The sequence below is a fragment of the Sminthopsis crassicaudata genome, chromosome 2 (assembly GCF_048593235.1).
Source record: "Sminthopsis crassicaudata isolate SCR6 chromosome 2, ASM4859323v1, whole genome shotgun sequence".
Lineage (NCBI taxonomy): Eukaryota > Metazoa > Chordata > Mammalia > Dasyuromorphia > Dasyuridae > Sminthopsis > Sminthopsis crassicaudata.
Window position 1 is genome coordinate 462,550,819 of NC_133618.1, and position 24,872 is coordinate 462,575,690.

A 24,872-nucleotide genomic window follows, 5' to 3' on the forward strand; every position below is an offset into this window, starting at 1 on the left:
CAGAACTGAAGACATTTTGGTCCATAACTTACTGAATGTTTATGTTCATTATCATCATTCTCATTTTTATGTAAGGCATATAGTGCAATCAGTTTGTCAGATGTTGTCAATAATTTAACTTTCAAAAATTCTGACTCTTCATAGTAGAATTATGAACTTTGATCTAGAAGGGACCTTTGATTCTGTCTAACCCAAACCAAACTCCTCATTTTTATATATGATGAAACTTAGATTTAAAGGAGGAAGTGACTTATTCTGGCTCACATTCTTAATGAAGCGATCAGTATGTTTCTGCTGTTGCAATTAGCAAAAGCCTATAAGAAAAAAATGGGGGCAAAGAATTTGTTCACTTCTGTCAGGGTGTGAAAATGGAATCCTGATATGTTACCTATGTATCTTTCAGAAGCTTTGAGCCATCACCAAATTTGATTTGACATATCACGAAATAAATCTTTTTTTGTGATGGAGACCAGGACTTTCTAGCATTAAAAATATATGCATTTATTTAAAAATTTTCTACTTAGATAATGTCAATGTATATATTAAAGGATATGCCAACATAGCATAAAGTTCTAACAAATCTTGCCTAAGCTGGAAAGGCATAAGGACCAAAAATGTATTGAAAGGCTTTCATACAAAGGGCTAGCCTCAGGATAAAGAGAAATATGACCATTCAGCTTCCTGTTTATTCCCCATATAGCCAATGAGCAGTAGAGCATAATAGAAAGATTCCACACTCAGAGTAAGGGGCTTGAGTTCAAATGTTCTGTTGGCTGCTCCCTGTCTGATTTTGAGTGTAAAGTGAGGATTTGGACTAAGAGATCCTGAAGGGCCTTTGCAGTGGTAATTCTCGTAAGTTTTAATCTAATTCAGTCAATGCATCACTCAGCATTTATTAAGCACTTAGTCTGTAGTTAGCACTATGCTGAATGTTGGATGGATACAAAGAAAGGCAGAAACATAGTCTCTGCTCCCAGGGAACTTAAGAGGGGACATGACATAAAAATAACTATGTGCATTCAAGATATATGCAGTATAAATAAAAAATAATCTTAGATGAAAGGGACTTGAGATGAGTTTTGAAGGAAATCAGAGAAACTAAAAGTTAAAGGTGATAAGACAAATTCCAAGCATGGGGAGAAAGCCAGTTCAAAAGCATAGAGAAGGAAGTGTCTTGTGAATGAAAAACGCAAGAGATTGATTTCTGTTGGTAAAACCCAGTTTTACTTGAGCTTATTCAGTAAAAGCCTTAGCTTTTCTCGTCTGTACTTTCAGGACTATTAAGTTTTATTGCTACTAATAGCCTTATGTTAAAAGTTACAGATTTCAAAGGTAGGTAATTTTAGTTGTCATCTTTAAAGATTCTTACTTTTCTGGCTATAAACATCTTTCATATATTGGTGCTTCATATCAAACCCAACTGTTCTAACTGATGGAACTACTCTTTCATATGTTTATGCATTAGGAATAAATAGCTGTAGTGTAATGGAAAAAACCATAAGATTTAAAGTCAAAAGATCCTATTCTGACATTAAATGTCCTTTAAATAATTTAATAAAATAATTGATCTAAAACTAAAACAGACCTTAGAGTTCATCTAGTCCAACCTTCTCATTTAATAGAGAAACAGAGACTCCTGAAGCTTCGTTGTCTTGCCATACACTGAGTATTAATTAAATTGTTGTTTAAGCAACAGATTTTGAAGGGATGCAGTATGGAAAGTGTGTTGGATCTAGAATCTGAGAGCTTAGGCTGTAATTCCAATTTTGCTAGTAGTTACTACCTGTATGATCTTGGTCAAGTCATATTCAGACTCATCGAGGTCTCTGTCAAATGAAAAGATTGAATGAACTGATCCTGTTCAGCTCTAAATCTGAGTCTTAAGTCTTAATTCTACTACCTACTAATATAAGCAAATCATTCACATAGCTGAGCCTCCATTTTTTCCCTCTATAAAATGGGATTAGAAATAGTAGTACCCTCCCCTGTTGGGGAGGCTGAAATAAGATAATATACGAGAAAGCATTTTTTAACAATAAAAACTATGGATAGGGTATCAAACCTGCAATCAAGAAGATTCATCTTCCTGAGTTTAAATATGACCTCAGACACTTACTGCTTGTGAACGTGGACTTTTTACTTGTACTTATTTGCCTCAGTTATCTCACCTGTAAAATGAGCCACAGAAAAATATACTCTAGTATATTTGCAAAGAAAAAAAAAGGGGGGGTCATGAAGTCAGACATGTCTAAAAACAACTGAAGAAAAAGAGGGCCAATACATAATACATACACACACTCTCTTGTGCTCTTGCTCTCTTTCTCTTTCTTTAGTAGGCAAGGAAGAAAGAATTTTCTTATTTACTTTGCTTAACAATAGTTCACATTTATATAATACTCTATAGTTAATAGTACACTTTGTTAAGAATTCGGTAAGAAAATTATCTTAATTTAATTTGAAAGCTCTATTATCATACACTTCCTGAAAGGCAGAAAACCTGGGGTCAAGTCCTTCCTTTGACATCATTGGTTCTGTAACCACATGTCACTTAGCTTTCAGTATTCCCAGGCAATTTGCTGTAACTCTCAGAATGTGGTCCACGGACCCCCAAGGGTATCTTCAAAATCCCTTCAAGGGGTCCCTTGAAGTCAAAAACATTTTTATACTAATAAGACATTTTCATTTTTAACATGGTAAACATTGATATATATATGTATATATATATGTATATATATATGTATATATAAAAATCCATGTAACAAAAGTTTTTTTGGAAGATCCTTAGTAATTTTTAAGTGTGTGAAAGAATCCTAAGACCAAAAAGTTTGAGAACCTCTGCTCTAACATTATAAATTGCAAATCAGGTGCCAATCTTTATTGGTAGTGTAATTTTTTTTTTCTTCATTGGAAGAACTACTAAAATCCTCTGTCAAGGGAAAATAAAAGGCATTTCCTGCCATGATGCAAGTCACAACTGCTCTACATCTTAATGTCAGCTTTCAGGAATGACTTTGACTAAACAATTCATGTAGTTGCTGAGCTAATCCTGAAGCTTAAAGTTTACTTAAAGCTCGTGCAGCTTGATAATAGGGTATGCCAGGATATTCATTCCATCAGGCTTGTCTTTAAGTACCCTGGTTCATCTCCTTACTATAAAAAAACATTAATTGAGGAGAGCTTTATTATAAAGTAGGTAGTATTGTTGAATCATTTTCACCATTTTATAAAGTGAAATGAAGTCATATACCTAACAAATGACATAGCAAGATCACAGTTTCTTGCTTTCCTTACTGTTTCTACTCTTTAAGTCTATCTCTGGTCATTAATGTAACATTCACAGTCCAGCAAACCTATACTTGGAGAAAGTTGGGTATTCATTTCTGTGCCACTTAACTGGGTTGTTTTAATGACAGTTTCTTTTCTAGACCAAAGATACTATTCAGAGGTACAGTGAGGTCAAGAAACACTTGTCACGGGCAGAGTTGGATGCAGAAGAGTTAGAGCGCAGAGCCCAGGAGACAGCTGTCAAGCTAGTGAAAGCAGATCAGCAGCTAAGGTACTTTTGAATCAGTATAGGAAATATTTATGGGGTTAAATGAAAGAAAATTATTTGGTTCCAGGCAATATCATATAGTTGGATGATTAAATAATTCTATGGTATACTTTCAAAAAAATGAGAAAATTAAATTGAACAAATATTTGTTAACATCTGAATATATTTTAAATTCTTAGTATTTGCTAGGCCCTGAAGGGATATTAAAAACAATAAAGTTCTGCCTCCAAATTAATAGATATTAATGTATTCTAGATCCCTTCAGGTTGATAGAAGGGACTTCAGGCAGAACATACCCGAACAGCAAGAAATCTTGAAAGAAATCAACAAAGTCATGGTTACAAGAGACCCTGACTTCTACTCTTTAAGTCATAAAATAGAAAAATTGATTGAAGGGTGAGTAAATCAGCATTGCAAACATTAAGTATCTTCCATACCTATATGGAAGATGGGGAAGTGATCTATTTTACCCATAGCTTATAGTACCTGGGGCAAAGTGGAAGATAAAGCTAGAAGTTAGGATGGTGAATCACTGTTAACTATTTCAGGATATTGAGCAAACTTTCTGAGGGGCAGTTTCAAAGTTATTGAATTTTACAGGCTTCAGAAGCTGCAGACAGGCACAGAAGTTGCTGAAGATAATAATGATGATCATCTTCAGGTCATCAATAGGCCTGAATATCTTCGCACTAAAAAAGCTGAGCTAGAAAAAGTGAAGAATCAGGTATATATTGATTTTAAACTATATAAATAGCATCTTCATTGTTCTGAAACCTGTAAACATAGGACTTGAAAGCACACCACCTAGTCAAGCCTTGTTTCCCCCAAGTCAGCCCACCTTTCTGAGTCACAATTTTCTTCATCCATAAAATGGAGAAACTAATCCTTGTCCTGCTTATCTCATTGGTCTTTTATGAAAGGATTTTATGACTAGCAAGCACTATAGAAACATCAACCACGATGTCTGTTATTAGAAATATCTACTATTTGTCTGAAATGTATCTGCATTTAGCCAACATAACAGCATTGGCACTGTGCCATAAAAGTTAGCAGCTAAAACACCATTAACATGTATGTGTTTTTATTTTTCCTTTTTAATGTATGACAGATCTCAGGATATTCATCTTTTTGTCAGACCATTTTAAGAGATTGCACGTCAGATCATAATATAGTCCAGCTTACATTTTATTATCAATTACAGCAAATATAAAGGGTGACAGAAGCAGTATATGTAGATGGGAGGACAGGGTCTACTCAATACAGTCAAAAACTTTAGAGCTGAAAAAGACCTTAGACTAGAGATTGTTCCAAATTGGAAGGGTAAAGATCATTTAATTCAGCCTTATTTTACAATATAGAAATAGCCCAAAGATGAAGTCATCTTATTTGTGTCTGCAAAGATCCTTAGTGTATCACTAAAGCTTAGAATCCAAGTATTCTGACTCCCAATCCAACCTTCTTTCCATTCTGCCAGACTAAATGCCACCAATTTGAAGGATTTAATGTGTTATTTGTATGTTTCTATGTTATGGGTTTCTTCCATCTAATTAAGTCATTGCCTTACTGTAAGATACTTACATCGTTGTAAGCAACGATGGGATACATTCAAGAGTGTTCTATCTCAGTTCTCTCTACCTGAGTGATAACTATATCAATAGAAATTGAATTTGCCAACCTCCGTTCTTGGATTTCAGATACCTTTACTCTCCCTTTTTTTCCTTGTAGATATCAGCTCAGCAGCAAGAAATGTTGATTTTAGACATGCATTTAACTCAAAAGAAGGAAGAGCTGCATTTGCTGCAAGTAAGTGTGACCAAAGCAAAAGCTGATCTCCAAGAAGCCCTTGACTTAGGGGAAAGAGAAGTGACAGAGAAACGGAATCAACTTAGGGTAAGTCTTTAAATGTATTTTCTTCCAAAAATCACAGTACCATGTACTGAATTTACTTTAGATATTTTCATTTGACTTTTTAAAAATTGTATAGTGGGGGCAGCTAGGTGGCGCAGTGGATAGAGCACCAGTCTTGAATTCAGGAGGACCCGAGTTCAAATCCGGTCTCAAGACACTTAACACTTCCTAGCTGTGTGACCCTGGGCAAGTCACTTAACCCCCAGCCTCAAAAATAAAAATAAATAAATAAATATTATATGGTATCCTAGGATTTTAACTCATCTGATGCGTGTCCAGCCAGAATATTATATCACCTTTGTTCTTTGGACCTCTATTTCCTCATCTGTAAAATCCATCTTTAATATTTTGTGCCATGTTCTGTCCTTCAGTTGTAATATTTTATGTTCTAGTTGTATTTTATAGGGTCCCTTCCAGCTTATTCAAGCCCAGATATAAAGAATAAATTACCTATGTCATTCTTATCAATTACACACCTCTACCCTTTTCTTGATTTCCATAATAATTAATTGCTACAGTATTTACTATGAAGCCTGCCTTTATCACTGGCTCCAATCCTCCACTATGGGAGCTGAGCTCTTCCTCCTCATATATCTCAAAAATCCTTTGGGGCTTTCCTTTGCAATTACAATATTCCAGTTCTTTATTAACTTAAACATTCTTCCTCTCCTTTCTTACTCCCTTACCCCTATACATGCTAGACAATAAAATTTATGGCAGTAGAAACAGTGCCTTATTTATTCTTTTTTTTCTTCTTAAAATACAATTTTACATCATAACTTCTTTTTTATATCATACTTTCTTCCATTATCTTTCTCTTCCTCTTCTTCCCCAATAAATATCACATATAACAGATTTTTTTGAAGGAAAAAAAAAAGATTTTTTAAAAATAGTTAAGCCAATCAACACATTTTAAAATGTGAAAAGATATGCAATGTTACATACCTGTGGACCTCCAACTTCTACAAAAGGAGTGGGGTGGGCATATTTTGTCATATCACTTCTTTAGAACCATAAGCTTTTATATATTTATATATATATATAAAGTGTTTGTTTATATAGAACCATATGCTTTTTAAAAATGTTTTTATTGATATTTATTTTCTGTTTCTTATATTACCATAGTTATCTCAGGTATAACTTTCCATCCTGCTCCTATATAACAAATAGTACTTTTAGGGAGAAAAAAAATCCATTCAACTAATCAATATAATGAAAAAGTCCAAAAACATGTGCAATGTGTAACATTTTTGCATCCTTATCAAATGGAAGAAGGTAGATTGGATTGTCTTCTCATATGTCTTTAGTCCCACTTGGTCTTTATAATTTTATTACATTTTTTAAAAAATTTTGATTGTCCTATTTACATGAACAATTAACATACCATGGATCTAATTACCGTTTATATTATTTTCCTACCTCTGCTTAGTTTCATTAGTTCATAAAGATTTTTTCATGCTGTTCTGTATGATGTATCACGCATATATAATGCATTAAAATTATGTTACAGTTATTTACCACAGTTTATTTAGCCATTTCCCAATTGATAGGCATCTACTTTGTTTTCAGTTCTGAGTTATTTCTGAGAAAAAGTCCTGCTATAAATATTTTGATTATTTTCAAGGCCTCCTTGGATTATAAGCCCAATCAATAATAGTCTGATTCAAAGAGAATGGCAAATCACTTTATTTGTATAATTCCAAGTTGCTTTTCAAAATGGTTGTAACATTTTATACCTTCACTTAGAGTCTTACCAACACCTGACATATTAATCTTGTATCAGCAAAGACGTATAAGTAAGGCTTAAAATGATTCTTTCGGTTCTCTGATCCTGAGTGGTGGCTTTGCAAATAGAAGTTGAATTTGCCAAATTTTATTCTTGGATTTTAAAAATCCATGTCTCTCTTTCTATATAACATTGACTGACATTTTTGTCATTTTTTACCAGTTTTAGATAGATAGATAGATAGATAGATTTTATATTTTATTTATTTGTGATTTGGAGCATTTTTCATGTGGTTATGAATACTTTGCAATTCTTCTTTTGAGAACTATTTATATCCTTTGACCATTTATCTATTGGGAAATCTTTTTTAGATAGATAGATAGATAGATAGATAGATAGATAGATAGATAGATAGATAGATAGATAGATGATATATTTTAAATACTTAACCTTTAAAGAGAAATGTGATATAAAGATTTTTTTCCCTTTTAATTCTTTCCCTTTTTATCCTCAGATCTTAGTTTTCTATAATATGTTCTTTAATATTTGTCATATATCCACTTCCTTATTCATCTTTTGAACAAGGACCTATGTCATATGATCTTGTCCATAAAAAATCATAAAAATATCAAGTAAGGAGTAATCTTGTCCTTAAGGAGTTTACAGTTTGAAAAAAATGTTAAAATTTTAATGTGCATTTATTAGTAGGCCTTACTTAAAGGAACTTCTCATCATAAACAATCTTCTTTTTCTTCTCTTCCCATATAATCATTGTTGTTATGTTTGTGCAGGAAATAAAATCTGTCCTGGAAGAACTGAGTTTTCAGAAAGGAGAATTGAATGTCCAGATAAGTGAAAAGAAAACACAACTCTCACTCACTAAACAGGAAATTAGAAAAGAAGAGGAAATCCTTCAAGAACTTCTAGGAAAAATATCTAAGCATAAAACAGGTACATTCAAATTGCTATGATCACGGACAGTGTAGTGGAAAGCACAGTGGACAAGGAATCTGAAGAAGAAGATGTAATTGTTGACTCTCCATTTGTTTGTTGTGCACTTTATTTCATTGGGCTTTTATGTACAAAAATTCAAGTCTAACATTTTGTGATCAGTGTGCTAAATATCTACATTCTAACATTCCATATTCTAAGATCTATTCTACTACTAAGATTCCTTCTAGCTAATTCTCTTAAATTTTGAAACCTGTGGTCTAACATACTCTAATCTATATTGTTCTTTGTCTTGTTTCTGAATATTAGAAGTAAAAAATTTTGTGGACAAATTGCAACATGAAAACAGTGAACTGCACATCCTAAAAGTTCAACGTAACCAAAAAGTGACTGAACTAGAGAAAACACAAATTGAATTGCTAGAGGTAAAAAATAAAAATCTGGATGACTGGCCTCAGAAAATTACAGCCCTTCGGTTCCTCTGAGCAATCTATGTTCCATATCCTCTCCCCTAGGAGAAACTGGAATTGGAGAAACTGCAGCGCACAGCTCAGCGCCAGAGAGAGGAAGTCGAGTGGCAAAGACAGCTTCTGGAAAAGGAGAAACAAGAAATCTTCCAGCTGACTTCAGAAATATCCACCTTGCAGGCCAATGTGGAAGCTTTGAATGAAGAAAAGGAAGATCTTGAAGAACATTGTGAAAGTTTGGAGAAAAAGTTGGAACAAGCCAAAAGGTAAGAGAAGGAATTAGGAAATCATGAACATTTCTGGAATGCTAGGTTATACCCTAAGTATGATAATTGTTCCAGGACACTTTCACACACACACACACACACACACACACACACACACACACACACACACACTTCCTTCTGGAGGATTTTGTGTGTGGTTTTATAAGATTATGGTTTAGTGAATCTTCTTGAAGCAGTCTAGAAAAATATCAATAATAATAGTCATAATAACAACAATGACAACAGTAATAATAGTAACAATAGAGTACCTTTCACCACTTTAAGGTTTAGAAAGTCCTTAAGGAATCTTATCTCATTTTATCCTCTTAACTCTGGGAAAGTAGATACTATTACTATCTCCTTTTTAGAGATGTGGAAACTGAAAATCTGTCATGTGATTGACAGAGTTAATTTGGCCAAGGTCACACAGCTAATAAATGTGCCTGAGGCCAGATTTGAACTCAGCTCATCCTGCTCCAGATCCAGCATTCTACATATCCATTGGACTTAAAATCAGAATATCTTTGCTCATTATTGACTCTTAAATTCTTAAGAAAGAAAGTCACTGATCAGTCTGAATTTTAGTTTTCTCATGTGTTAAAAGGATATTATTATTTTGCTACCTTCTTGATAAGTTTGTTACCTCTCTGGAATTAATAAAATAAAAATGTATTTAAAAAAATAAAAACATATAAAAAATATATTTTAAAATAAGTAAATAAAAAATAGTAGACCCAAAATGGTTTATAAATGTGAGCTTCTATTTTTGTTGTTGTTTGTTGTTATTCTCCAATCTAAAGAAAGTGTGGAATCACTCTTCAAAATAAATATTCATAGGCTATTAGAGCTAAAATTTAGAATATAGCACCTAGAATGTTAACTCAGTAAGGAGACCATAAAGTACAGAATATGGAATACAGAGAAAAAAGATTTAAGATATCATCTAATCCAATCCTGCCCCACAGAGATGAAGGGGACTTGCTTAACAAAACAAATGTATGGCAGAGTTAGACTTAGACTTTCCTGTTGTTAATATGATGCTCTTCCCACACTACAGTAGCTGCTGTAAGGATCAGAATCTTCTGTAGCCTTCATAATTGCACATTGTTAAAGCATAATACATGCAAAATGGTTTTTTTCTGCCTTTTGTGTTGAATTAATCTGTTTCTGAGTTTCTCTCTGTTCTTGGTAGAGTGTTAGCAGCTACAGAAGATAGTAGCAGAATAGCAATGTCTAACTTAGAGAAGGTGGAATTGGATGTCAGGAAATTGCAACAGGAAGTAGACCAGCTAAACAGAGACAAGCTCTCCTTGCACAAAGATATTGCCAGCATGCAGCAGCACTTACAAGGTAGGCAAAACATGACAAGGGAATATCTAACTACACTCAACTGTACCCTCTAACTATTAATACGGTCTCTTTTCAACTCAGCTTCTTAGAATCTTTGACTTCCTTCATCTCATGTACCATCCCCTATGGGTACTAATCTTTGATTACCCACCTCAATTTTAGTACTCTTTTCTTCCTTCTCAAATTATCCAGTATACACTAAAATTTATATGTCATATTCTCGAAGTGGAATATAAACTCCTTGAAGGCAGGAATTAATTTTTATTTTGAATTTCTATCACAGAGCCTTGCATATAATGGGTACTTAACTGGTTATTGGATTGATTGAAATTGTCGTCATAAGATATATCTCTACAAGTGATAAGAAGTTTTCTAATGTTAAAATATGCAAAAAAAATTAATTTCAAATGTAGGAAGTCTCATCTATCATCAGAAGCTTGGCCACTAGGCTATGAATTTTTTTTTTTTTTTTTTTGTCATGCTTAATGATAAGATAAATACAAACACAAAATAGTCTTTTGTCTAAGTGGTTCTCTTTCCCATTCTGTAGTGATACAATGCTTGAATAGCATAAAAGGGTATAGACTATAAGATTTCAGGATTAAAAACTACATTTAAGATTTCAAGCTTACTAGTATGAGCAAGTTGTTTCATTTCAAGTTCCTTATATATAAGATGTTATCTTATCTCTGTAATACTGAAACTACCCAACCTAAAGGATTATAAAGAACACACTTTGTAAACCTAAAAATGCTATATAAATGTTACTAAGAAAACTGTGCTGTTATTATACCATCTATAAATGTTCATTTAATTATTGATATTTTATATCATGAATTTTTTTTTATTTAATAGTTTTTATTTACCAGACAGATATATGCATGGGTAATTTTACAACATTGATAATTGCCAAACCTTTTGTTCTAATTTTTCCCCTCCTTTCCCCCCACATGGCAGGTTGACTAATACATGTTAAATATTTTAAAGTATAAATTAAATACAATATATGTATACATGTCCAAATAGTTGTTTTGCTGTACAAAAAGAATCGGACTTTGAAATAGTATACAATTAATCTGTGAAGGAAATCCAAAATGCAGGCAGACAAAAATAGAGGGATTGGGAATTCTATGTAGTGGTTCATAGTCATCCCCCAGAGTTCTTTCGCTGGCTGTAGCTGGTTCAGTTCATTACTGCTCTATTGGAACTGATTTGGTTCATCTCATTGTTGAAGAGAGCCACGTCCATCAGAATTGATCGTCATATAGTATTGTTGTTGAAGTATACAATGATCTCCTGGTCCTGCTCATTTCACTCAGCATCAGTTCATGTAAGTTTCTCCAGGCCTTTCTGAAATCATCCTGTTGGTCATTTCTTACAGAATAATAATATTCCGTAATATTCATATACCACAATATCATGAAGTTTTTTTAACTCAATTACCTCGATAGTAACATGTTGTAAATGAGACCAACTTTAGAAAATGCCCTACATGCATACATATATTGTATTTAATTTATACTTTTACATATTTAACATGTATTGGTCAACCTGCCATCTTGGGGGGGGGAGGGGAGGAAAGGAAAAATTAGAACAAAAGGTTTGGCAATTGTCAATGCTGTAAAATTAACCCATGCATATATCTGGTAAATAAAAACTATTTAAAAAAAAAAATACATGGTAAAAAAAAAATGTCCTATATGGACTCTGGTCAAAAGTTATCACTAAAAAGGCATTTAATATAGGAGAAAGGTGGGAAAATAGGTATACTATTATACTCACTGTTGGTAAAGCTATGAACTAATTTAAACCATTTTGTAAAGCAACTTGAAACTACAGCCAAAAACTGTTAAACTACATACCCTTTGACTCAGCAATACTACTATTATATCAAAATCTTAAACAGATCAAAGAGCAAAATGACTCATTTGTACAAAAATGTTCATAGCAGCTCTTTTTATATTGACAAAGAATTGGAAACTGAGCAGACACCCATCAGTTGGGTATTAACTGAACAAGTCCTGGTAGGTGATTGTGATGGAATACTATAGTGCTAAAAGACATGATGAGGATAACAGCTTCAGAAAAATCTGGAAAGACTTACATGAATTGATGCAAAGTGAAGTGTGCAGAATCAGGAGAACATTGTATCAACAATATTGTAATGCTAATAAATATTGAAAAACTTAGCTTCTTTGATCAGTATAGTGATTCATGGTAACTCCAAAGAACTCATGATGAAAAATGCTGTCCAGTTCTAAAGAGCATTGATGCACTCTGAACTGCAGATTGAAGCATATTTTCCTTCACTTTTTTTATTTCTCTAGCACTTTTTTTCCTCAACAGCATGGTTAATGTGTAAATATATTTTGTGTGACTTTATATGTATACTAGATATTGTAGTTCTTCCTTCTCAGTGGGTGGAGGAAAGAGGAAAGAAAAGGACAAAATTTGAAATTAAGATGAATTTTTAAAAATTTCTTAAAATAATAAAGGGAATGGTTTCAGAAAAACCTCAAAAGAAACAAAGTAAGCATCAGAACAATTTATACAATAATATTATAAAGATAAACTTTGAAAAAGTGTGATCAATACAATTATCAATCAGAATTACAGAGAATTTAAAGATAAAACATGAGACCTAATGGAGTACAAATTGAAGCATATTTTCTTTTTCCTTTTTTTGAACATATCTAATGCAGAAATTTGTTTTGCATGATTTATACATATTTTTGTAATAAGTTTTGCTTTGCTTTTCTCAGTAGGTGAGAAAAGGGATAGAGAAAGGGAAATAATTTGAAACTGAAGATAATACTGAATTTTTAAAAATAATAAGATAGCTGCATAGCTCAGATAACTGACAATAATTGGACTACTGAATAAACCAGATTCCATGGGACATAGTAATAATACCAAAAATTCACTGGGATAAATTAATGGTCTAGACATTGGAGAAGAATGGAACTGAAGAACAAAGAATTATTTACTCTAGTGTTTAATGGATCTAAATTTCAATCATGACAGGGACAAATTCTGGTTTGGTGTTGTTTTTATTCTGAACTTAATTAACAAATACCACATAAGATGTACACATCTATATTTAAAGTACTTCCATACTTAAGGCAGAACTAAAAATGAAGATTACATGTACAGCTGCAAATCTGTACCATGTTTAATTTGTTTTCTCCTTCCAAGTTTAACAAACAAATGTTATTTTCAAAGATGGTCCTGCTTGTCTTTTTCTTGTTTGTTGTTCTGTGTTTTTTTAAATACTTTAGTAACCTCCTTTTTTAAATTTACTTGTTTTTCAATTTTGCTGATCTTTTCCTTGGCCCTTCTTTTTCCCAAAACCCCTCCCCAAAAGACAGAACAGCAAAATCCTCATATCAAATATGCATAGCCAAACAAACCAAACCCCTATATTTTACATGCCCCAAAATGTGTATCTTAATTTAGCACAGTGCCTCCAGCACTTAGCACAATGCTTGGCTCATAGTAGGTATATAATTAATGCTTGTTTGGTTGATTGTATCTAAGAAGGAAAAGTTCTCATAAGATTATTAGATGGTATTTTTACTGGAATAGTGACAATCAACTCTCCTAAAAGCCTCACTAAGCATTTCCTCTTTGATAAAGTGAAAAATTCTTTGTTCCAGAAAAAAGAGAAGAATTAGACACCCTAAAAGATGAACTAACTGGTGTTCAAGATGAGTTGAAGCTGACAGAAGAGGTAATTATTAAGATTATAATCTTGGTGAGGGAAAGGGTAGGATTTTAATCTTCATAATCAAGCAGTTTTGTGTTTGAAAGACAAACCCAAAATATGAGCAACTTTAGCTCTTTTTTTTTAAGTCTATCAAATCTAAGCCATTAAGCTAAATTAATCATTCACTGCTGCTCATCCCTCATATAATATATAGAGAAAAGATAATAACAATTTAACATTCAAATTTTGAACTTTACAAAATACTTTTTATACACATTTTTACACATATGAATTCCACAACAAACTATTAGCCTAGGAGGTGAGCAAAGTAAGGGTTATTATCCTCATTTTATAGCTAAGGAAACTGACAGAAAAGGAAAGTAGTTTGCCTAATTTAATTTGTGGCAGAGCCAGAACTCACAATCCCAAGTTTATAGATAAGGCATAGAATACATCATGGGGAATAACATGAAATAAGACTAGGAAACTTAAGTTGATTGTCCCCTACTAGGCTATAAGCTCCTTAGTGCAGGGATTACATTCAGTACTTTTGTTATCTGCCATTGTAGCCTAACCCAGGGTTACAGGTATAGCAAATAGCAAATGTTTAATAAATATACAGTTGAATTAAAATGTGTGCCTTAATAATGTTTACTGTGGTGATTAAAGGTTGCTAAACTTTATAGTTGTAATACTTCTAAAGTGATTTTCTGTTTACAGAATACTTTATCCACAATCCTATAAAAAAGGGTAGTACAATATTAATTTCAGTTTTATATATGGGGAAACTGAGGTTCAGCAGTTCAGTAATTTGCTTAAGATCACACAGTTAATAAGTGTTAGAGGTGAAATTTGAACTTATATCTCCCGGCTTTAAGGCCACTGCTCTCTCCATTGTACCAAAGTTTGTCTTGAAAGATCTTTTTTTTTTTTTTTTTTTAAGAATTTAATAGGTGACTTCATAGTGAAGATAATTTGCTTTTGGCAGTTATTTATAATTACTTCTAAATTTTCTCTTCATATACAGGATCTGGAATTGACTTCACAACATCAGACGGCATTGCTGAGTGAGCAGGATGGCCTGAAAGATGACATCAGTGAGCAGAAGAAGAAGCTCCAAGAATGCCAGGAACAAGGAGAAAAGAAACAGTTGCAACTACAAGTACTTCAGACTGAAATTGAAGAAAGGAAACTGAGACTTGCACAACAAGAAATGGTAAATGAGAGTTGATGGAGTATAATTCCATATCACAGGAGTACCCAAAGAATCTCTGTTTCGCTAAGTTTGGGGAACTTTCTTTGCCTAGAACTCCCTTTACCAAAGCAGATCACAGTCTATCTGTGACTTAGTAAACAAGTCCTTGGAATTGCTAGGGACACAGAAAGTTTAATGAATTGTGAAGGCCATAGAACTATTAAGTGTCAGAGATCAAATTTGAACTTGTCATCTTTTTTTTTTTTTCCCCTGAGGCATTTGGGGGTTAAGTGACTTGTCCAGGGTCACACAGCCAGGAGGTGTCTGAAACCAGATTTGAACTCAGGTGGTCCTAACTTCAGAGCTGGTGCTCTATCCACTGCCCTGAACGCCTCTTCTTGATCTAGTCTTCCAACCCATATGCCACATTGTCTCTTAAGTGTACTTCAGGAAAATGTAAAAAAATTCTATCTGGATAAAGGCTGCTAATAACTGACATTCCTTACCTCTTGTTTCTAAAAGAACACCAACTAAAAAAACATATTTTTATGTCATAAAATCTTAGAATTATTGAATATCAAGAGGTCTATAATGGACTCCATTATGTGGATACTTCATTATATAAAGCCAGAAGTCCGACCTTGGCCCTGTATTGTTTGGCATTTTTATTAGTGACTTGGGTGATTAGGGATGGGTGGTATGTGGTGGTACATCAAATCATCTGGGAGTGATTACTGACTAAAACATTGAGTAACAAATTCCAGATACAAAAAGGTCTCCACAGGCTAGTGTTAATATGCTAAATTGGATAAGTCAAAACTTAATGGAGACAAATATATGTTCTAGTCTTAGTTTCAAAAAAACTTCACAAATAATAAGTGAGAGTTGCTTGGGTTGAACTAAAAGGCATCTGAGGTTTCTACTAACACTTAAGTTCCCTGAACTCTTTATTACACCAGTCTCATTAATCATCTACCAATCTGTGTTTAGCATCTTTGTCAAATCCAAAAAGAAATAGAAAGTGAAGAAGAAAAATTAGAAGCCTGTAAAGCAAAGCTGAAAGATCAGCAGCAATTGCTGGACTGGGAGTTGGAGAGTCAGAAAAACAAATTGGAACAAGTGATCTCGAAGGTAACATTGGCAGAAGAGCGAATTAAGACTCTGGAAGAAGAGGAAAAATGGAGTGCAACCTTGGAGAAAACACTAAGCCAGATCAGTAAGTTTTACCACATGATTCAAACAGGCCCTACACAGTGACCAATAGGAATTAAAAGTGAGTTTTGAACACATAAAAGGAGATCAATATCCCATTCTAAGATTAATTTAGTGCTATGTTAATAGAGCATAAAACAGTTTCTTTAAGAAAAACAGCCATTTAAGAGGAAAAGATAATCTCAAGGTTTTTTCTATGAATTGTATTTTCACAATTTTTGATTTGAGATCTTAGAAAATATTTAGTCTAACCTGTTCATTTTACAAATGAAAAAACTGAGGTCCTAATAGGTTCATTGAACCAATCTTCCTACCTTAATAAAGCATTATTCCACTTTTAAGATCTTTTCTTAAATAAGAGGAAAAAATTATACATCTTTCTTTGCTGCTCCATTCTTCTTGGTTTCTTGAAGGTTATGTCAGTGGAGTTCAAGCTGTTGACAGTTTCTGCATGGTTGAAAAGGCTTTTCAGATATGAATCATATATAGCTGTCATGCAAAGACCTTCATGGCTAGAGGTGGGAAAAAAAGAATATGTCTTTATCTTATCTTTCCCAGCTGCTTTATTAAAACATGGTTTTATTTCTTACTAAGAACTGACTAGGATTTCATGAGCAGTCTGGGATTTTCAATAAATTATTAAAAATTCTAAAAATCTTTAAGAAAGCCGCTTTTATCATATAATTCCAAGCAGGATCATCCTATCAAGTTTCTTCTGCTGAAATAAACCTCCATTAGGTCTTTGAGAATGACCTAATTCATTCATTTCATATACTTATACTGTCTGAATACTTAGCTGTCTTATACTTATCTTCCCAGGATTTCCAGGATGACTTTTTGTAAGATTAGACATTTTAGATGTAAGATGATGACAAAGGTGATGCTATGCAAAGTCTGTGTAGGTTTTCAAAAAAGCCATTCATTGAGGTAGATAGGTAGCACAGTGGAGAGAGCAGTGGTCCTGCAATCAGGAGGATTTGGAATCAAATCTGGCCTCAGATACTCACCAGCTGTGTAACCCTAGGCAGGTCATTTAATCCCAATTCCTTTTTCTCCCTACTCTCCTACGTTGCCCCCCCCCAAAAAAAAAAAAAAAAAAAAAGCAGTTAGCATAAGGCATAAGCAGTAAGGGCCTTTGCACCCTTCATCCTGTTAGAGCTGGAAAGGACTTTAAAACCACAAAATAACATAGCTAACATTTTTAAAAAATAGTATTCTGTACTATGCTCAGTGCTTTATAATTATCTCATTTGATCCTGAAAACAACTCTGAGATAAGATATTTATCCTCATTCTACAGATGAAGAAACTGAAGTTAAATGACTTGCCCAGTCATATAACTAACAAGTTGTGAGTTGGATTTGAACTTGGATCTTCTTGACTTTGTGCCCTGTGCTCTATCCACGATGACACCTACCAGAGACTATCAAGAAGATAAAAACTATTAGGGCAGGGAAGAGCTTCAGAAATCACCTCTTCTAAAACTCATTTTAGAGAGGGAGGAGCCTGAGATCCATGGAGAGACAGGAGCAAGCCCCAAATCTTGTTGGTTGGTTGCAGAACCAAATTACCCATATATAAGCACTCATGTTAGGGCTTCATGTTGCAGGGATTTGATGAGACTTGAGTTATGTAATCCTTTCCACTTGTACCAGATTCCCATGGCTGGCACTAGGCTAAACTTACTCAAAAATATTTATTCCAGGACTTCAGCTCTCAGAACGTGAAGAGCAATTAATAAAAAAAACAAGTGAACTCTTGGCTCTGCAGCAAGAAATGGATCTCTCCAAAGCTGATATGACCCACCTGCAGAACCGTCTCCGGTTTGAGAAAGAGAAAGCTGAAAAACAAATTACAGGCCTGAAGGAAGCAATCAGGACCCAGCGGGCCCAATTGGAAAAAGCCCTTCTCGTATGTACATCATTGTCTTTTCTGGCTTTGGATCCCAGATCTACACAAATCAGACTGAGGGGTGTCTTTGTTAGTGTCTCTCCTTCTCCCTTTAGGGAAAAGACCATATTGAGCTAGTTAAATATTAGCCCATAGTCACTGGGATCCAACACTAGCCACAGATGAGTTTCATGTATTTTCAGGGTTATTCTAAGGAACTGTAGTTGAGAATTTTGTCTTAGGTCTTAAGATTTAGTGCTGCATAGGAACTTTAGAGATTTTCTGGTCCAGTCCTTAGCTCTGGAGTCAGAAAACCTAGATTAAAATCATGCCTTTCATCCTGTGTGACCTTGTGAAAGTCATTTATCCTGGCTGGGCCTCTGATTTCTTATCTCATCTTCTCATTATAAATAATGAGCAGTTAGACTAAATTATCTCTAAAGTCCCCTATAGCAGAGGTATTAAACTTGAACAAAGGGTTTGCAAAACTCTGGGTACAACCAGAGCAGAGCCAGGTATTTGACAAAAACAGATAAATGTGACATAATGTCAATTGGTGGTTTTCTTTTTTTTTTTTTTTTCCTGAGGCTGGGGTTAAGTGACTTGCCCAGGGTCACACAGCTAGGAAGTGTTAAGTATCTGAGACCAGATTTGAACTTGGGTCCTCCTGAATTCAAGGCTGGTGCTCTAGCCACTGTGCCACCTAGCTGCCCCCTAATTGGTGATTTTCTAAGTCAATATGAAACCCGCAGTTATCTTTCTATTTGAATTTGACACCATTGCCTTAGTGTGCTAAACCTGTGCTATCCCTCATTTGACATTTATGGCAACTGAGATTTAAGAGAAAGAGACTTTTCCAAGTTTGGGTAAAATTCAAATCTTGATCCTTTGCATTCAGATCCAATGTACTTTCCCTTGAATCCTCATCTTTAAGACTGAGCTCAGGTGCTTCATCAAAGAAGCTTCATCTGATCCCGTCCTCTTCCCTTTTGTCAGACTTATTTGCGCCCTTCACATTCTGCTTTATATGAACTTAAAGGCCTACATCCCATTTATCCTTAAAAGGTAGATACTATAGCATTTACATTATACAGTTATATCCTAGAGATTTAATAACTTCCCCAAAGTCAACAGAGGCAAAATTTGAACCCAGGACCTCAAACTCCAAAACCAATACTCTTGAATATGTGTGTGTGTGTGTGTGTGTGTGTGTGTGTGTGTGTGTGTGTGTATATATCCCTGTACCTAGCACATTGCTTTAGCATGTAGTTAGTGCTTAATACATTTTTTAATTGAATTGAAATCTCCCATGCTACACTGCAATAAGATGGTATATTTTAAGAATAATAAGCGTAGCTTAAAAAATAGAGGAGTGATTTTATTTTCAGCCCTAAAATAGTCTTCTGTTTACATAGCACCATTCATTATGCAGAGAGCACAGTATGGCATTCTAGGAAGAACCTCAGAATTAGCATCAGGAAAGAAATTTAACTTGTTTAAAGGAATTAACTTTTAATTTTTAAAGACACTTTATTTGCTGCTGTAATTATTTTTATATAATATCATCCCTACTCTATCGGTTATAAATCTGAAGTCTGAGTAAGAGAATATGTGGAGTGTCTGGAATTATATTGATTTCAGCTAGCTTCTCTATGCTATCAAATACTGTTTCTTTGGATAATGGGTTTTTTCCCTTCCCACCATAGTTGAAACTTAGTTTCAAACTTTTATAGAATGAAATTAATACTTGTACCTACCTATCATACAGAGCAGATGAAGAAAGTTCAAGAGTAAATCCTAAAATGTTTGTAGAAATGTTATTGTTGTGGTCACTTAACTCTAATTACAGGATCAAAAACATGAAAACAGTTGTATGCAGAAGGAAATGGCAGCAATTGAGCAAGTTGCACATGATAACCATGAACGAGCCAAACGCCTAATGAAGGAACTTGGTCAGATGCAATATGATTATCTGGAGCTCAAAAAGCAGGTGGGAGTTGTCCTCTCTCTCTCTCTGGCCCATTCTGTGCTTCTTCTAAGAATTCTTCCTCACTGACTTTAGCCAGATGTGGACCTTCTTACAGTTTTCTTTTGTATTATAGTTTATTATGTACCCATTTCCCCATTAGATTGCAAGTTCCTTATAGGAAGGGGGAAAGTCAGAACCAGGTTGGCATCCCACTGGACATACATCTTTTTATCTCTCTTTCTTTTATCTGCAAAATGAGATAATTTAATCATCTGCCTCAGAGGAAATGCAGAATATACTTTGTAAACCTCAAAGCACTATAAAAAAATATAAGTTATTGTTAGCATTACAATTAATTTTCATTCTTCTTAACACCTAGCACCTTGCTATGTACTAAATGTTTAATTTGAATACAGGAGTCATAATAACTTCTATTTATAAGATTTTAAAAGTTTTCCTTATAGTAATCCTATAAGATAGGTAGTATTTTCATTCTCAATTTACAGATAAGGAACTTGAAACTCAAGTGAAGTGACTTGACTAAGGTCACTGAACTAGTAAATGGCAAGTTTGGGACATGAAACAAATCCACTGTTCTTTACTACATAAAGCCTAATGTAAACCTCAGGGAAGCTGATTGAATCAAGGCATATCTTTCATAAAATTATGCAACTCTTTTGATTACTGTTTAGCTAAAAAATCAAAAGGATTTGGATCAACAACATAAAGAAATTGATGCAGCAATGAAGCAACTAAAATTAGAAGTAAAAAGTGAACTCAGAACTGGTCTTAAGAATTTCAGCCAGTCTCTTCCAGAGTCACTAGAAGATCTGGAAGCCATTTTTGAAAATGCAGACACCCTCGAGAATGAATTGGAAAGTCTGAAAGAGAACTTTCCATTTTCTACCAATGAAGAGCAACAACATTCTTTTGAAGAGAAGCTAAACTTATCTAAAGTTCATATCATGGTAAGTATTTGATTCTTGCTCCATATACTTGTTCATTTCTTTCCAGTTACTTTGTTATTAAGCTATTCTTTAAAATTCCTCTCCATATGACCCACAACCCTTTCTCACCTTATATGTATTATTATATGTATTTTTAAACCTGTACTCTTCCTTTGGCCCTCCAAAGTTTACCCTCTCTTCCCCTCATAACTATTGAAATCTTTTAAGCCCAGCTCTTATACTTCCAAGAAAACTCCCTCTCCCTTCATCCTGTTCATAATGGTCTCAGAGTATATACCCTTTGTTTTAACCTTAGAGTATAAATCTGCCTTATCATAATTGTGTAGCTGCTGGAACCTAGCATAGTATTCAGCAGTTTCTCATCAAAACTAGAACTTTGATTTCATCAGCAGAGACAACTCCTAGTTGGGAAACGATGCAAATGAGATATTTTTCTACAATGTATATGTCACTGAAAAGACTTCAAACGATAATTTTAAAAACAAAAAATCCAAGGCCCACAGGGAAGAGTGAGCAATTTGTCAACAGCCACATAGGAATGTTCATTTATGGCTACTTTTTCCCCTTTACAAAGGAGGAGCACTGGCGTGGAGAAGCAATGAGAGAGAAACTACGTCATCGTGAAGACAGACTCAAGGTTGTATTTTGCATAAATACTGTATGAGTCACTAAAGTATAGAAGTATTTAGATCATTTCAAAGTGGAAAGTAGCTTAAGAATCCATCCATTCCTATTTTAGCAATGAGGAAACTGAGGTCCAGAGAGGTTAAAGGCCTTACCTCTAAGATCAGAGTAGGGGTAAGAAGAATCAAAGGACAACTAGGAAGTGCGTGGAGTCAGGAAGATTCACCTTCCTGAGTTCACATCTGGCCGGACACTTATTAGCTGTATGACCCTGGGCAAGTCATTTAAGAAAATGTTATCTGTAAATTAAGCTGGAGAAGGAAATGGCAAACCTCTAGAGTGTGTTTCCCAGCAAAACCCCAAATGGAGTCAGAAAGAGTAAGACATGACTGAAAAACAACCAAAAAAAGGAGAGTTGAGCCAAGATTTTTATTCAAGCCTCCTGATTCCAAAACTAGCACAATTTCTACTACAATCTGCCACAGGAGAGTATTTTAAATTGAAGCACTAAATGTATCCATTATTGATTCTGGATTAAGATACCATGTAACATGGAAATAATATTGAATTTAGTCATGGGATCTGATTGTAAAATAACCTTGGAGCTCATCAGTTTATAGATTGACACTAAAGCCCAAAAGATGAAGTGACTTGACCAGTTAGATAGTAAGAAGCTGACTAGGGTTCTAATTCTAGTTCAGGTCATAAGATTATAGATTTAAGAGTTGAAAGAGAACTAAAACATCATCTAGTCCAGTGATTCTCAAAATGTGCACAGTCCAAAGAATCCTGGGATCTCTGAAACCTTTTCAGAGGATTTATAAATTCAAAATTATTTCTGATATGACAAATATCTATAAACATAAAACAAAAATTCTTTGGATAAATACTCCATAATTTTTACTGATATAAAGATACTGAGAACAAAAGTTTGAAACTCCTTTATTTTAAACATAAGGAAACAGATTCTTCAGAGTCCAAATCCACTGTATTTTCAATGAATCAGTCAAGAGGTTTGGATTTAGAGCTTTGGAAAATGGTATAAGATTTTTTTTATTATCAAAATTAGGAACTCAGGGAGAAAAAGACCTTAGATTAGATTGAACATTTAATTCAAACCATTCATTTTACAGCTGAAGAATCTCTTCCAGGAGCCACTGATTTTAGTGTACCTTTGCTATTTAGCATTAAAAAGTAATGTTTATAATGCATTTGACTGCTCATATAAACATTTAAATTGCAACAAAACAATTTCCAGGCCCAACTTCGTTGCTCTATGTCCAAGCAAGCAGAAGCCTTAATGAAAGGCAAACAACAAACAGAAGGCACTTTACATAGTTTGAAGAGACAAGTTGATGCTTTAGATGAATTGGTTACCAGCACTACTACAGATTCTATATTTCTGACACCCAGCTTGTCACAATTGGAAGTTTCTCTACTTGAAGATTCTCACCTCACAAGGAACCAGGTAAGAAGCACTTTTTTGGAACCACTAACATCCAACTTTTCATGATTCTCGGGTAATGTGGAAATATTTCAAAAAATCTGAGATAAATTGTCAACAGAGATGCTCTTATTTTATCCATTAATTTGTTCAAAACAGTAGTTTATATCCATGTAAATTGCAGAAGGTATATATTCAATTTAAAACCAGCATCTTTTGGAAATGAACTTGTTCTTTCATTTTCTAAAACATGGAAAATTATGAAAATTTTGCAAAGACCAACCTGGACACTATGTTTTGGGAGATTGAAGGAATTAGGGCTGTAAGGAAAGCTCAGAAAGGTGAAGATTTGAAAAGAGTGTCATAAAAGAATTTTAAGTCTTTTCCTTTGTCCCAGAAGGCAGAACTAACAGCAATTAGAGGTGAGGAGTTGCAGAGACTCTCACTATTAAGGGAAAAAAAAATTTAAAACTCTCCCCAAAAAAGGGAAATATAAGCATTTAGTTAACATTTATTTATGTGCCATGTAAAGACTCTTAAAATTGTAATCTTACTTGATAAATTAGGGCACATCAAGAGGCTGTTGGTTCTATTTTACTAGAAGTCTTCAAGTGGAAGTTTTATGGCCAGTCGGGGATTTTATACTAGGAAATACATGCTTCAGGCTTATTCCTTGTAGATGTTCTTGTAGTTTCTTCTAATCTGAAATTTTGTGGGTAACCAAGATTAGTAAAATGCCACAAATTCTATTGCTACAGTCAATTCTTGATAGCAATTTGAAACCCATACTTTGTTACATTACACAATGATTCTAACTTTTGCAACAAGTACTTTTCAAACAGTGGGAAGATTCATGTAACTTTGTTTCTCCATCTTCCAAGTACTCTATAAATGTGAGCTCTCTTTAAAAGATCTTTAGCTGACCATTTAAATTTTTTTTCATTGTTCAGTTCATCCTTTCTGCTATTTTGTGTGTCTGCAGGGAAGGGCCTTGTCACAATGACTTGACCACAAGAGACTATCTGGAACGTTTTGCCTTCCACACCTAAGGAAATGCCTACTACCTCGCTTAAGTGGCAAGTCAGAGTCCCTCTTATCTGGCCTTGCTAAAAACCAACTCAGATTCAGGATCTTCCTAAGGACTTGTTTCATGCTACAATGTAAAGATTTTTGTAAGTCATTTGTATATGTGGAAATATCAGTGCATAGAATTCAGACTGTGTGAAATTAATACCACAAGTTTGGATTTTTGGGTTTTTGATAAAGCACTCCTTTGAAATACACATTGAAATACAACTGAAAGGTCTGTACTGATGTGTAACAGAAGACCTTGCTGAATTTAAATTCCTCTACATTTGTTAATCTTATCAAGTTTGTGTTTTGTGTGAAATATATTTTCATATAAAAAAGATTAAACAAATTTGTCTTAAGTGCCATTTTTGTACAGGAATATCAAACCACTTCTAATTCCCAATGAATTATATAATCTTAAATTTAAACCTCAAAAGACCTTTGGGGATTATCCATTCTCTCATTTCAGAGGAGGAAACTGACTCAAAGATGTAAAGAAATAAAGCAGTTTCCCCACATTTAAGATAGTGAATAGCATTGTTATTTCCACTATACCCATGCTGCTTCAAGACG

General features: G+C 34.0%; 1 protein-coding gene across 8 annotated transcripts in view; it reads left to right on the plus strand.

Moving 5' to 3' along the window:
- The window catches only part of CNTRL (centriolin), an 81,014-nt gene extending 56,366 nt beyond the window's left edge, over positions 1 to 24,648 (plus strand). For 5 of the 8 annotated variants that reach the window (XM_074292932.1, XM_074292933.1, XM_074292934.1 and 2 more), the window contains 16 exons: positions 3,426 to 3,556; positions 3,809 to 3,949; positions 4,154 to 4,277; positions 5,279 to 5,443; positions 7,979 to 8,138; positions 8,448 to 8,563; positions 8,654 to 8,871; positions 10,064 to 10,221; positions 13,878 to 13,951; positions 14,955 to 15,143; positions 16,113 to 16,338; positions 18,039 to 18,244; positions 20,073 to 20,213; positions 20,885 to 21,160; positions 21,735 to 21,797; positions 23,043 to 24,648. In XM_074292932.1, the coding sequence (XP_074149033.1) occupies positions 3,426 to 3,556; positions 3,809 to 3,949; positions 4,154 to 4,277; positions 5,279 to 5,443; positions 7,979 to 8,138; positions 8,448 to 8,563; positions 8,654 to 8,871; positions 10,064 to 10,221; positions 13,878 to 13,951; positions 14,955 to 15,143; positions 16,113 to 16,338; positions 18,039 to 18,244; positions 20,073 to 20,213; positions 20,885 to 21,160; positions 21,735 to 21,797; positions 23,043 to 23,297 (2,643 nt within the window). In that variant the 3' untranslated portion in view covers positions 23,298 to 24,648. The remainder of the gene's footprint in view (positions 1 to 3,425; positions 3,557 to 3,808; positions 3,950 to 4,153; positions 4,278 to 5,278; positions 5,444 to 7,978; positions 8,139 to 8,447; positions 8,564 to 8,653; positions 8,872 to 10,063; positions 10,222 to 13,877; positions 13,952 to 14,954; positions 15,144 to 16,112; positions 16,339 to 18,038; positions 18,245 to 20,072; positions 20,214 to 20,884; positions 21,161 to 21,734; positions 21,798 to 23,042) is intronic. The other 3 variants (XM_074292936.1, XM_074292937.1, XM_074292938.1) reach the window with 3 other exon arrangements.
- The last annotated feature ends 224 nt before the right edge of the window (positions 24,649 to 24,872 follow it).